The sequence below is a fragment of the Oryza sativa genome, chromosome 7 (assembly GCF_034140825.1).
Source record: "Oryza sativa Japonica Group chromosome 7, ASM3414082v1".
Classification (NCBI taxonomy): Eukaryota; Viridiplantae; Streptophyta; class Magnoliopsida; order Poales; family Poaceae; genus Oryza; species Oryza sativa.
Genome location: NC_089041.1, coordinates 10065992 through 10079558, shown reverse-complemented (window position 1 = coordinate 10079558; position 13567 = coordinate 10065992). Strand labels below are relative to the sequence as shown.

The 13567-nt window shown below is 38.8% G+C and overlaps 2 protein-coding genes across 2 annotated transcripts; both read left to right on the top strand.

Annotated features, from left to right (window-relative positions):
- The first annotated feature begins 1420 nt into the window (after nucleotides 1–1420).
- LOC4342895 (guanosine nucleotide diphosphate dissociation inhibitor 2) lies at nucleotides 1421–7271 on the top strand. The gene is made up of 13 exons (XM_015789598.3): nucleotides 1421–1656; nucleotides 2092–2154; nucleotides 2350–2433; nucleotides 2705–2812; nucleotides 2903–3075; nucleotides 3825–3936; nucleotides 4283–4363; nucleotides 4451–4513; nucleotides 4968–5069; nucleotides 5807–5931; nucleotides 6055–6265; nucleotides 6360–6434; nucleotides 6903–7271. The coding sequence occupies exons 1-13, from the start codon at nucleotides 1570–1572 to the stop codon at nucleotides 6957–6959; spliced, it is 1341 nt and encodes a 446-aa protein (XP_015645084.1). The 5' UTR covers nucleotides 1421–1569; the 3' UTR covers nucleotides 6960–7271.
- A 2293-nt stretch (nucleotides 7272–9564) lies between these two features.
- LOC9268920 (phosphatidylinositol N-acetylglucosaminyltransferase subunit A) lies at nucleotides 9565–13461 on the top strand. The gene is made up of 9 exons (XM_015789663.3): nucleotides 9565–10059; nucleotides 10147–10288; nucleotides 10597–11169; nucleotides 11404–11558; nucleotides 12223–12313; nucleotides 12415–12531; nucleotides 12700–12803; nucleotides 12914–13004; nucleotides 13077–13461. The coding sequence occupies exons 1-9, from the start codon at nucleotides 10016–10018 to the stop codon at nucleotides 13173–13175; spliced, it is 1416 nt and encodes a 471-aa protein (XP_015645149.1). The 5' UTR covers nucleotides 9565–10015; the 3' UTR covers nucleotides 13176–13461.
- Nucleotides 13462–13567: the final 106 nt, after the last annotated feature.

The following is a 13567-nucleotide window of genomic DNA, read 5'->3' as shown; positions in this document are numbered from 1 at the left end:
TGCGGCGGCGAGGGGCGGCGCGAGAGGACGTGGCCACCGCCGCTCTAGCGCCCACCCCCCTGCCCGTCGCCGCCGCTGCCACGCCCAACCCCTCTTTTCCTCTCGCAGACTCGCACGCCACACCAGCCCCCGGGAGGAAGAGAGAGATGAGGGGGGGGGAGACGCCGCCGTCGTGGCCACCACCACCGTCGCCATCACCACCACTCCGCCCGGCCTTCGCCACCGCCGCCGCCAACACCGGATCTCGAAGCCACGGTCACCAGCGCATGGCGGAGGGAGAGAGATAAGAGAGAGAGAGAAAGGGAGGGAGGGAGGAGGAAGAAGGGGAGGGGAGGAAGGATGACATGTCGGGCCCACATGCCTGTGGGTCCCTTTTTTGAATGACATGTGGGCCCATAATTTTTTGTTCCACGTAAGCGACACGTGCACGAAAACCGGGTCAACACCACCACGTAGGCGCCACGTCAGCCAAAACCGCTTGCAAAACCACCCAGGGAGTCAAATTGCACCGGTTTCAATAGTTCGAGGAGTCATTTTATCCGGTTTTCTGGTTAAGGGTTACGAATTAGATTCGGCCGACATTTAAGGGAGTCAAAGTGGACTTTTTCCTCTGGTAAAAATAGAGGGGTAAGTACTAAAATATAAAAATTGGGCTGGGTGTATGTGAACCCCCTTAGGTTTATTGGGCTCCGCCCCTGCATTTATTGCATGTTATCTGAATGATTATGAAAAAAATTGACAAGATAGATCAATATATAATATATCACTACACAAATATGCAAGTTAAAATTCAACATCTACAAATTGTAACAAAAGTAACAAAATAAACTCAAATTAGTAAGGTAAATTTGCAGTTAAATTTGTTGTTTTTATTATAACATGTATAAGTTAAATTTTAACTTGCATATCTGTGGAGTGATATATTACATATTAACCTATTTTATCATTTTTTTTATTTTTTTTCATAAATACACCATCATTCCAAATTGATCATGATATATATTTATGCACCAAACCCAAAAATAATTTAAATCACATCAATAAAGACACCATGCACACATTCTCTCACAATGCATGTATCGATTAAAACACCATGCTAATTACATCTTAGCATATACACATTCTCCCATTGCTATATTATCTGTATTCTGATGAAATCCGTATCCATATGATTATATGATGATCAATTTAGAAAGGAGAGAGTATTTAGTTGACATGTAATAAACTGGTGAAAAAAAAAATTGGATAGAAGAAGATAGAGCTGACACGTGGGTTTTAGGTATTTTGGTTAAACCAGTGAAACCAAAATATATGGCATCAGTGGAGGGTGGAACGGCGAACAGGTCAAGCTCCATGGACACGCGTTGCGCCCGCGCGCGGCGAAGGCGAGTTTTCCTCCGCAAAGCTACATGGAGTGCGCGCCGCCCTCATTTTCTTCTCCCGCGGCCTTTGGAGAGAGAGAGAGAGGCGACACCCTTCTTCCTCCCCCAACCCTTTCACCCGCCCAAACTCATCCATCCATCGATCGCCCTACCTAGCTACTCTCGATCGATCGACCGCCCGCCCGCCATGGACGTGGAGTACGACGTGATCGTGCTCGGGACGGGGCTCAAGGAGTGCATCCTCAGCGGCCTCCTCTCCGTCGATCGCCTCAAGGTGGTCTCCTTCTCCATCTCTCTCTCTCTCTCTCTCTCTCTCTCTCTCTCTCTCTCTCTCTCTCTCCCGCCCGGATCGATCTAGCTAGGGCATCGCGTCATGGATGGAGGATTAATTTCCATTTCTAATTGCTTGATCAATCGATCCCCTCCCGTTTCTGGCTAACCAATCAAATACCCTTTCGTCCTTTGTGATGCCATTTTTGGATTTTTTTTTACCGGGTAAAATTATTCGAAGAAACGACAGATCTGATCGTGAATCGCTTTGTGATCTGATTAACAATCACAAATTCACAAATAATGATGTGAAACAAACCAGCAATTTTTTTTATGTTTTTTGCGAGTGATCTTGAATTTGTCATTATTTTGTCAGCGAAAAAAAAAATTCTCATCAGAAAATGATGAAAAACGTGTCCCATTTCTGTTTTGTCACCAGGTGCTGCATATGGACAGGAATGATTACTACGGTGGAGACTCCACATCGCTCAACCTGAATCAGGTGACAAGGCTTCACCCTCCGTAGCAAAAATTTGCCAACATTATCTTACCTACCTGTCTGCCAACTTCTGTTTTCCTGACGTGCTAAGGGATGTTAGAAATTTCCTCATCAATATTAGTTTCAGACAAATTTGTGTGAGGTTGGTTACCTATCAGATGAAATTATCTGATCAAGCTCATTGTTTATGTATGCCAGCTATGGAAAAGGTTCAAAGGTGAAGGTACTCCCCCGGCGCAAATTGGGGCTAGCAGAGACTACAATGTAGACATGATTCCAAAGGTCAGGCCCGGCTCCAATTTATATTTGATTATATTCTGGAGTTTGTGTGTAGTTTGTTGGGCTTAGATGGCACTGCTCTACTTTATTATGGAGAGTGGAGACATACACAAAAACTTATTGGAACTTGGGTTTTAAGTGTCGCACAGTTAAATATTCTTCGCATGCGCATATGCAAATATTTATAGGAAATTCTTTTTAGATTGTGTGATGATTAATTTCACCCTACTTCCTTTCTAGTTACTGACATATTGTGAAATGCTATTTTGTCTAGTTTATGATGGCAAATGGTACATTGGTCCGTGTACTTATCCACACTGGTGTTACCAAGTACTTATCATTCAAAGCTGTTGATGGAAGCTATGTCTTCAATAAGGGAAAGGTTGGATTCTAATTCTAATGCGTGTAGATCACTCCATAACTCAATTGGCAAATCTATAATACAATTTTGTACATGATATTTGGATCACAGATCCACAAGGTTCCCTCTACTGATATGGAAGCTCTCAAGTCTCCATTGATGGGATTGTTCGAGAAGCGCAGAGCAGGGAAGTTCTTCCTTTTTGTCCAAGATTACAAGGAAAATGATCCAAGTACCCACAAGGGATATGACCTTAACAAAATGACCACCAAGGAGCTTATCTCGTGAGTACCCATGTTTACTGCTGCTTTTCTACCTTTTTTTTTATTTCACGAAGAATAAGTGCTTAATTTTATTTTCAGATGTAAGTAGTTGATTTGGTTTGTTTGTGAAATTTATATTTGGGTCCCATATGGTTCCTGTATGTACTCAGTCGTATCTTCAGTGTACATTTATACCACCTAAATGATCCATGCACAAAGGAATTGTATGGTTTTATTTGTTTATATACATATATAATACCTTAGAATCAACAAAAGTCCTGTCAAAAAAAAAAGAATCAATGAGGGGCCTCAATTGCTTTTTTATATGCTCTGTTCAATAAATCTGCAACATGGTACAGTACTACAGTGGTACTCACATACGGATACATTCAGGCCAACACATACAGATACATCAATTTAATTCCTAAATTTTCATAATGTACATCCACATGGATCAAAAATAGCTCCCCTTCATTGAAATATATAAAAACAATTATGCCAGTTCCGCAGCTGCACTTATTTTATCATCACAGAGCCATCCTTATACGGTACACTTCTTCAGTTCATTTATAGATAAGCATAAGAATTAGGTGAATTTTATTCATTAGCGATGAATTGACACATCAAACTTATTCATACAATCTGATTTATGTTTCATATATATTTTCTGATATTTTGGTCTATCATACTATTTGAAGAACCTGAAGTTGTAGTGCCTCTTAATGATTCAATTTATTGAGACTTCTCTGCTCCCCTTTATTTTTTTCCAGAAAATATGGTTTGGATGATAATACAATAGACTTTATTGGCCATGCAGTGGCTCTTCATAAAGAGGATAACTACCTGACAGAACCTGCAATTGACACTGTAAAGCGGATGAAGGCAAGTATTGAGTCTTTCAACTTCAAAATATTAGAAAAGAAGCTCGGATCAAACTAGTCCTGACAGTCTGATGAAATTCCACATCACACTTTGGCGTACATACATCGAATAGAACATCAGCTGGGTTATCTGTGGACAAAACTAAAGCCATTTTAGTCACAATATATTGCTGGAAATCACAACTATGAACATGACGTGTCTCTGTCAACCAACTAAACCACTTCTTCCAACCCGTTCGAAACTAGACATTTTACTGCTGTTCCCATGCTATAGTTAGCATATATGGTCACTTCACTTTCACTCCCAGATATTGCCTTTTACCTAACACTTCTTTGAATTATTGCAGCTTTATGCAGAATCAGTGGGTCGTTTTCAAGGAGGATCACCATATATTTATCCCTTGTATGGCTTAGGAGAGCTGCCACAGGTCATTACTATTAAACTGTGTCATCAATTCCAGCAATCACAGAGATCATAAATGGTTGATTTTCTAACTTGTTTTTATTTGATCCAGGGTTTTGCAAGGCTTAGTGCTGTCTATGGTGGGACATACATGTTAAATAAGCCAGAGTGCAAGGTATAATTTGTGTTGTTATTGTGAGTTGAACCTTCCAAATAATTTCTTTGGTGATTTGGGCATGGTGATCACAATGTGAAATGAAAATTTTAGGATTTTAAGGTGCAAAAGCAAGAAAAAAAATTTGAGGGGGGAGGGCAGGAGATCTGCCAATTTCATTAAGGAGGATAGAAATGATACAAGTTCGCCTCTCAAAGGTTCCATAGAAGAAAAAATTAGGAATATGATGATTATTGCTTTGAAAAGGAAGAATAGATCAAGCTGTCAGAGTTTGACAAAATATATTATGTTAACATAATCCAGGCTTGGATTTCACCAGTTGTATGCATGGTAGATGCTAGTGCTAATGAATTGTGGCATGACAATCTAAAAATTGTTCTAGAAGCTGTAATGTTAAATCCATTTCAGTGGTAAATATGTGATTTTCTGATCAAACATACATGGGCATATTCAGATAGAATTTAATGATGAAGGAAAAGTTTGTGGTGTTACGTCAGAAGGGGAGACTGCAAAATGTAAGAAGGTTGTCTGTGATCCATCATACATACCTGATAAGGTAAAACACTTTTTTTTCATACAAACAAATAGTTGCCCTCAAAGGGAGTATATCTTAGTGATTACCTTCCTAATTAGTTAATTATACTGTACTTTTCTTAAGATTATTTGAAGGAGACCTACTATGTCTGATAAATAAATTGTCCTTTGTTGCATTAAATTTATTTATTACTTATTCAGAATCAAATAGAAGTATGATGCAATTTAGTGTCTCTCATGTTAGCCTCCTCAGCTCTTCTGTAAATATAAGTCATCCTAGAACATTGAAGTACTTCTATACAGTATCTTTTTCACTTTTGTCCTATATATATAAATGATACTGTTCTCATGGATAAATGACTTATCTTTTGCATTCTGAATAACAATCAAGGGTGAGTTATTTAGTTAATTTCTAAGTCCCAGTTCTGTTTTTCAACTCCAAACTTCAATTTCCTCGTTTTCCGTTAGCACGCTTTTCAAACTGTTAAATGGTGTGTTTTTGACAAAAAGTTTTTACATATAAGTTATTTAAAAAAACAAATAAATCTATTTTTAAAATTTATAATAATTAATACTTAATAAATCATGTGTGGATGATGTTTCTCGTTTTGCGTGCAACCAAAATCTGTCTACAAAACCCCACATTGAACGGGGCCTTAGTTCCTATTCACAAGTCCAAAACAACTTATGCTTAGGATTAGAGGACGTAGAAGTTTACAAAATGTTGGTACTGATTAGAATTATCTGCTGTTATATCAGGTTAGAAAAGTTGGAAAAGTTTTTCGGGCAATCGCTATCATGAGCCATCCAATCCCAAATACTGCAGATTCTCACTCTGTACAGATCATAATACCACAAAAGCAACTTGGACGCAAATCAGACATGCAAGTATTCTGTATATCACCTCTGGTTTTTATCCATTACTGGGCATTACACCTATAGATTACTCTTGGTCTACTTGTCATTTCTATTATTGTAACAAAAGAATGTTCACTGGTGCATGCCAGGTATGTTTTCTGTTGTTCCTACTCTCACAATGTTGCATCAAAAGGGAAGTTCATCGCGTTCGTGTCAGCACAAGCAGAGAGTGAAAATCCAGCGGCGGAATTGAAACCAGGGATAGACCTTCTTGGGCCAGTGGATGAACTATTTATTGATACATACGACAGATTTGAACCTACTAATGACCCATCTTCAGACAATTGTTTCATCTCAACAGTAAGTCATCGCAGAAATATCAAGTGTATGTAGGTTAGACATATGACCAAAAAACTGCATTTGAAATAAACATTTAATTCGATTTGCTTTTCAGAGTTATGATGCCACAACACACTTTGAGTCTACTGTGATGGATGTTCTTTCCATCTATACAAAGATCACCGGAAAGGTACATTTGTTTTCTGTTCAACTTTTAATGGCTGCACTAGAGTACAACCCCAACCTTCTGAATTGAACCTTACCAGCACTAATTGAACCTTACCAGCACTATGAGTTCAACATTGTTTGCACTTGTGCTATTCTAATCTTGTATTCCACGTGGCAACTATAATCAATCTATTCTATCATGAGAAGGAAATGGGCTTTTCAATTCCACAGATACAGTGCTTTATAAAAAGGCAGCTAGTTGAGTAGCAACCTTGTAAGAATATCAGTATATAACTCTTAGCATCATATTCAGACTGTATCAATCAGAGTAACTTACATTCCAGGATCGCAAAGTGATAATTGAACTAATATTGCATTTTTCATGATCTTGTATCAACCTAAAAAAACGTGTGTTTAATGTTTTAAATTTCCTTTGTCTCGATAGTGATTTCCTAGTTGCTTATGCTAATCGACATGCCATTTTATCCAGACGGTTGATCTCAGTGTGGATTTAAGTGCTGCGAGTGCTGCTGAAGATGATCTCTAATAGTTATTGGACTGTCCTTTGGTGCACAGAGGAAAAGATTTGTGCGTTGTTTTTCCATTCATATTAGGTTTATATATGATTTTTTTTCTTTTATTCCAAACTATAGTGGCTGAGTTTTATTAATAATTTGATAATGCTGTATATTCTAGGTTCATAGCAATTTAGCCTGTGAGTAAACAGCTGTTTTTGTTGTTCAGTTTACTTAATTTCACCTTTAAATGTTGTGGATAGTGCTAATGAACACCGAACTGGTACCTCCAATTATTTTGAAGAATACCTTGTAAGATTTCTATAAAATATCTTTGCAAAACATGTTTTGAGATGCAAATTGTCACGTAAGAGCTATGAGATACGCGACCATGGCATCAATTGATCATTACTATTTGTGTCATGCATGTGCTCAACTGCTCAGGAAAATCATAATTACTCATTCCATATTGTGAAATATCAGGAATTTAGCATGTGCGGTATAAATTGCGACTTGATTTCCAAAAAAAAAAAAAAATAGGGCTTCAGCTGAATCCCCATACCCCTTGTTTGGTCCTCCTCAGTACGTACTGATGAGCTTTATTTACAGTTTACTATCTTGCTTTTTCTCCATTCCATTTATCTAACATCAGGCTACATTTTTATTTTTGAAATTTCATATTTTCAGCGTAGTTGCAATAGAGAAACTGGGGTTCAGCTGAACCCCATACGGTCATACCCCATTATTTTTTTTATTTATCGTCGACATGACTATGGTCTGATGTCCAATCTAAGCCGATTTATTGAAAGGTCAAATGTTCACTGAGGCTGTGCTCCTACGTGGAGCGTTGCTTCGTTGCGCTAGCGGGAAGATTCATTGACACGTCGGCACCATGTGCGTCCCAACTGAGCCGCTCGGGCCTTCGATGGGGGACGAGTTCCTCGCTCGCGCTCAAGGACGTGCGGCGAAGAAACGAGGATGCGCTAGGCAGAAATAACTTGGCCATCCGTATTGTAGAGGTCCTGCCCTGGCATCATGTTTCCATCACATCGTGCGTCAGACTATGCAGAGGAGGTCACATGCACTGTGAAGTGCATGGCATACGGATGCTTTTGGTTTGATTTCATTGCACATACCAGCTAGAGACACGCGATGCATAGTTTGCACTGCTACTGCCCTAAGAGCACCACGCAACAAAGGTGAAACATACTGGAAACAGTAAGATACAAATATAGTGAAGATATGTTCCACCAAATGTGATATAAAAAAATATCGTGCGACTTAAAAAAACGTAAAATATCTCAAAAGCAATTGGTGATGAGCATCGATGTCGTCACTACATACCACATTATTGTGATTGTGCTGGTCAAATCATTTCCATTATGGTGGTTTTGCAATTGTGTTGTGGTCTTCATGGAATACATCATCGTCAACACGAACATGAACATAGGTCGTTGCATTACCAAAGGTCGTTACATCACCCTTGTTATTTAGCCTTAGTTGTGTGATTACTCTTCACCATCGTGAATGCTACCTAGCAACATGCTCTAGTCTTATATGACTTATAACAAGAGAGCAGTTCTTTTCTCCAACAAAAACTAGGTAAACTTTTAGATAAAAGTGGCACGCTTTTTAAACTGCTAAACGGTGTGTTTCGTATGAAAACTTTCTATATGAAAATTATTCTAAAATATGATATATATATATATATATATATATATATATCCATTTTTCAAGTTTGTAATAATTAAAACTCAATTAATTACACGTTATTACCACCTTTTTTGCGTGAAACACTTACAAACACCACCTAAAGGTGTGTTGGAGAATACTACCTCCGTTTCAGGTTATAAGACTTTCTAGCATTGCCCATATTTATATAGATGTTATATGTCTAGATTCATTAATATCTATATGAATGTGGGTAATAGTAGAAAGTCTTATAATATGAAAAGGAGGAAGTAGCAGTAATGGGCATGGAGGATTGCGCTCTAGTTTGTCTTCGTCGAGAAGAAATATCACTTCAGCGAGGAAGTGAGTGTGAACATAACTTTTGTTCGACTCAACTAAAAATTGTCTGATCGGCTTAAGTAAAAGTAAAAAACACTTGGTTAAAGATAGCAAATATATTATTATATTCTGACATGTTTAACTTATAGGTCTATCTTTATCTTGCGACTTATACATTATGATACTATCTCCGTCCCATAATATAAGGATTTTTAGAATAGTGCTAAATCAAACATTTTTTTTAACTTTGACTATTACTAGTGAAAACATAAAAAAATCAATCATATAAAATTGATAAAATTGATGTTACTAGATTTATCATTGAACAAACTAGATTCCGTAATTCTATTTCAAAAAAGAGTGAGACTCAATCTCCTTATGCCATCCCAAAATTGATGCTACTAGATTTATCATTGAACAAACTATCATAATATGCAACTCTTTTTATTTAAAACATCTCACTTTTATATATATTGTTAGTTAAAGTATACCTCGAAAATCGTTTCAAAATTTAAAAATACTTATATTTTGAGACGAACTAAGTACATTTCAAATTTTTACGATCACCCGGAAGATTTCCCTACTCCAAAATCTTACAAAATTTTAACCATCAGATTGGAATCCAACGTCCCACATCCATCCGCCGCCACTCGTCTCGTCCGTCTCTCTCTCTCTCTCTACGAACCACGCAGCTCGACTCGCGAGCTCTCGCCGCCGCCGCCGCCTCTTCCCCCACCGCACGCGCTTCCACTCCGCCGCCGCCGCCGCCGCCGCCGAGGCTCCAGCACTGCCGTTCTCCGCCTCCAGTTCTTCCCTCCCCCGTCATCTTCGTCGTCTCGGGTGTCCGGTGCCACCGCGCCGCCCTCCTGCTCCATCTCCGGCGGCTCCTGCTGCCCGCCGCCTCCACCGACTACCCCCTCCTCCGCCCTCCCGATCTCCGTTCCCCGCGCCACCGCCCACCGCGGGGCCTCCGCCGCCCCGGCCGCTTCCGTCTAACCCTGGATCCCCACCACGAAACCTAACTAGTAAGCGCCGGAGCCGCCGCCTCCTCCGCCTAAGTTCGCTACACTCGCTGGAGATGGAGAATGTTACTGGAGAAGGAATCTCGGATCAGATAGAGAGGTTAGCGATTATTAAGATTTTGCCACCATTTTTTTTCAGTCGAATGTTGTGTAGCAAACCGATTGATTTTCCTCTTTTTTCTTTCAGATTTCAAACACAGCTACAAATGGATGGGCGAGGGAGAAAGCACAGGATTTTGATGGTGTCAGATTTCTTCTTTCCAAACTTTGGCGGCGTGGAAAGCCACATCTATTATCTGTCGCAGTGTCTCCTTAAGCTTGGCCATAAGGTCCCTAATCTCCTGAATGGTCTATTTACTGCCTTGTTCTTTTCATGCATAATTTTAGGGACTATATTAGGGTCTAGATCAACTCATGGATATGCTTTTGATTCTGCCCCAGCTCACTTGTTATATGTAGTTTAAATATTGGATTTAATATCTTTCTGCTATAATGAGTTGATGCCAATAATGGTTAGAGGATTTTTGTTACATATCTTATCCAATCGTTAAATGATAGGCAGAGCCACACAACGGACTAAATTAGTGCTACTGATTTTGTTGCGAATGTTTAGACAACTTTTTTGTTTGATTCCCAGGTGATTGTCATGACGCATGCATATGGGAATCGTTCTGGAGTACGATATGTTACAGGTGGCTTGAAGGTTTATTATGTTCCATGGAAGCCATTCCTGATGCAGAATACATTGCCTACATTATTCTTGACATTTCCGATTGTGAGGACCATTCTTATTCGTGAGAAGATCTCTGTGGTGCATGGACATCAGGCTTTCTCAACATTGTGCCATGAAGCACTGATGCATGCTAGGACGATGGGGTACAAAGTTGTCTTCACAGATCACTCGCTTTACGGTTTTGCTGATGCTGGAAGCATTCACATGAATAAGGTGCTGCAGTTTACTCTTGCAGATATTGATCAGGCCATATGTGTCTCTCACACAAGCAAAGAGAATACTGTCTTGAGATCAGGGATATCTCCAGAGAAGGTTTTCATGGTTCCTAATGCAGTTGATACTGCAATGTTTACTCCCTCTCCAGATCGCTTGAGCTGTGATGAAATTGTTATTGTTGTGATAAGTAGATTAGTGTATCGAAAGGGTGCAGACCTTCTTGTGGAAGTTATTCCAGAAGTATGCCGTCTTTTTCCTAAGGTGAGTCACAACCATAGCACTCTTTGGAGTCATGCATGAAATAAAAAGGGTGAACTATGGGTATGGTAGAATCATTTCGTTATATGACATATCAACATAAAGCAAAATGCATACACAATAGTTGAACTCTCCTTATATTCCATCATAACTTTCCCATCCTTTTTAATGTTCACAATGTTTTGGATTTAGTAAATGGTCATATTTGATCAAGTAAGCAACTGTACGAACTGTCAGGTTCGCTTTATTGTTGGAGGTGATGGTCCAAAACGTGTGCGAATTGAAGAAATGAGGGAGAAGTTTTCCCTTCAGGATAGAGTTGAGATGTTAGGAGCTGTGCCTCATGCTCAAGTGCGATCTGTTCTGATATCTGGTCATATTTTTTTGAACAGGTAGCTATTTAATATTTTCATTGCTTTATGTTGAAACTTTTTTATTTCCTTAGTTCCTTTTTTTCATCAGGGATTGTTGATACACGTAAGACTGCTTTCTGTCTATCCCTTTAAATTAAATATCATCTTTCATAATACATAATGTTAACTAGACCCTAATATCATTACAAACATAGAAGAGGACATATCCGGTGAAAATGAGCTAAGTGTTGAAAACTCGTGAAAATCATACCTAAAAGTTTCGTAAATTTATGAAAAAAATACTAGAGATAGGTGTAGATATAAAATACATTCTCACCAAATATTAACTCCAAACTCAAGTTCGTTTATGAGAAACAAAAAAGACAAATTTCAGGTGAATAGTGTCCTGTTACTATTCACCTGAAATTTGTCTTTTTTGTTACTCCTAAACGAAGTTGAGTTTGAACTTGAGATTTGGTGAGAATGTATTTCATATCTACACCTATCTCTAGTATTTTTTTCATGAATTTACAAAACTTTTAGGTATGATTTTCACGAGTTTTCAACACTTAGCTCATTTTCACCGGATATGTCCCCAACATAGAAATGAACAAGTAATATGATATGATATTTTAACGATGGCAAAAGTTCAACTATATGGATGATCCACAATTACGCTGAAATTTAATCTTTGCCATTTTAGTTCGCTTACAGAGGCCTTTTGTATAGCCATTTTGGAAGCAGCAAGTTGTGGATTGTTGACAGTAAGTACTAGAGTCGGTGGTGTTCCAGAGGTATGTGCATATATGTTTATACATTTCTCTTGTAGAAAACCCTGTACTGTAGTTAATTAGGAAATTTGGAGTTGCTGTCAAATAACTTTTTCCTTTTTCAGGTTTTACCAGATGATATGGTAGTACTTGCAGAACCAGCTCCTGAAGATATGGTACGAGCTGTCAGGAAGGCTATCGATATGCTTCCTGGCATAGATCCCCAAGTTATGCATCTTCGAGTGAGTCTCAACTCTTGCATGTTGCATGAACTTGCTGTGCATCTGCAGTTTACCGTTTCAGCTATGGGCTCTGTGCATTACATTTCCTTTTTTTTTCTTTAGTTTTTAGTGGAAAAGTGATTTGCAAGTTCATTTATATTGATTTGGTTGTTTCTAATATGTATCTAGATGAAAAAGCTTTATAGTTGGGACGATGTGGCGAAAAGAACAGAGATTGTGTATGATCGTGCAATGCAGTCACCACAAACAGATTTGCTAGAACGCCTTCCACGGTGAGTATATTGCTTTTGAAACATTAACCTATTTTTGTTTACAATTTTTATGCACTGGGGCATCAAATATATAGGGATGCAGTCCATCTGATTTTTCTACAATGGTGTAGATACCTCAGATGTGGAGCTTGGGCAGGCAAACTGTTTTGTCTTGTTATGATCATCAACTACCTACTATGGTGCCTCCTAGAATATCTGCAGGTGAATTTCTGCCCATACTTTTATCATCTTCTGGAGATCTGGAGGAAATCTAACTAGTTCTTTTCCCCTCAGCCCACTGAAGGTATTGAAGAGGTCCCAGATATCAGGCCAGTACATGCTCGTTTAGAATCAGTAGATGATACATGTGAAACTCAAGGAAAAGGAATTTAGAATTTGCCATTATCGAATCATTGACCAGCACCCTTTCCTGGTCTGTAGAATTTACCTTCTCTTTTTAATTTTACTTGCCCTGAAGCCCAGGAAACATTTTCGACAGTAGAGTACCCATGACCTAGTCACCCCACATTTGGGGAAATCCTTTGACATGCTTTTGAAAGCTATGTTGTTTGTAAATATCAGTGGTAACACCACTATTTTGTTATGTAAGTGGATGATCCATGCTCTTGAAAACTATGCTGTTAACGATCAATCGACAACATCCTTTGGATTTGGAATACATGTACTAATATTTGTTCTTTGTATGACGCCAAAAGCACCAAAAAAACAATTTGGAGCGACCTCAAAAAACTTATCATTAAGAAAGTCCCATTTTGTAGACACTA

What these genes read in the sequence shown, in the direction of transcription:
- LOC4342895 (XM_015789598.3), top strand. Translation starts at nt 1,570, where the DNA reads ATGGACGTGGAGTACGACGTGATCGTGCTCGGGACGGGGCTCAAGGAG. An exon ending in ATGTAGACATGATTCCAAAG is followed by an intron (nt 2,434 to 2,704) that starts GTCAGGCCCGGC and finishes TATTTTGTCTAG; the next exon opens with TTTATGATGGCAAATGGTAC. An exon ending in ACAATTGTTTCATCTCAACA is followed by an intron (nt 6,266 to 6,359) that starts GTAAGTCATCGC and finishes TTTGCTTTTCAG; the next exon opens with AGTTATGATGCCACAACACA.
- LOC9268920 (XM_015789663.3), top strand. Translation starts at nt 10,016, where the DNA reads ATGGAGAATGTTACTGGAGAAGGAATCTCGGATCAGATAGAGAG. An exon ending in TCCTTAAGCTTGGCCATAAG is followed by an intron (nt 10,289 to 10,596) that starts GTCCCTAATCTC and finishes TTTGATTCCCAG; the next exon opens with GTGATTGTCATGACGCATGC. An exon ending in TATGCCGTCTTTTTCCTAAG is followed by an intron (nt 11,170 to 11,403) that starts GTGAGTCACAAC and finishes ACGAACTGTCAG; the next exon opens with GTTCGCTTTATTGTTGGAGG.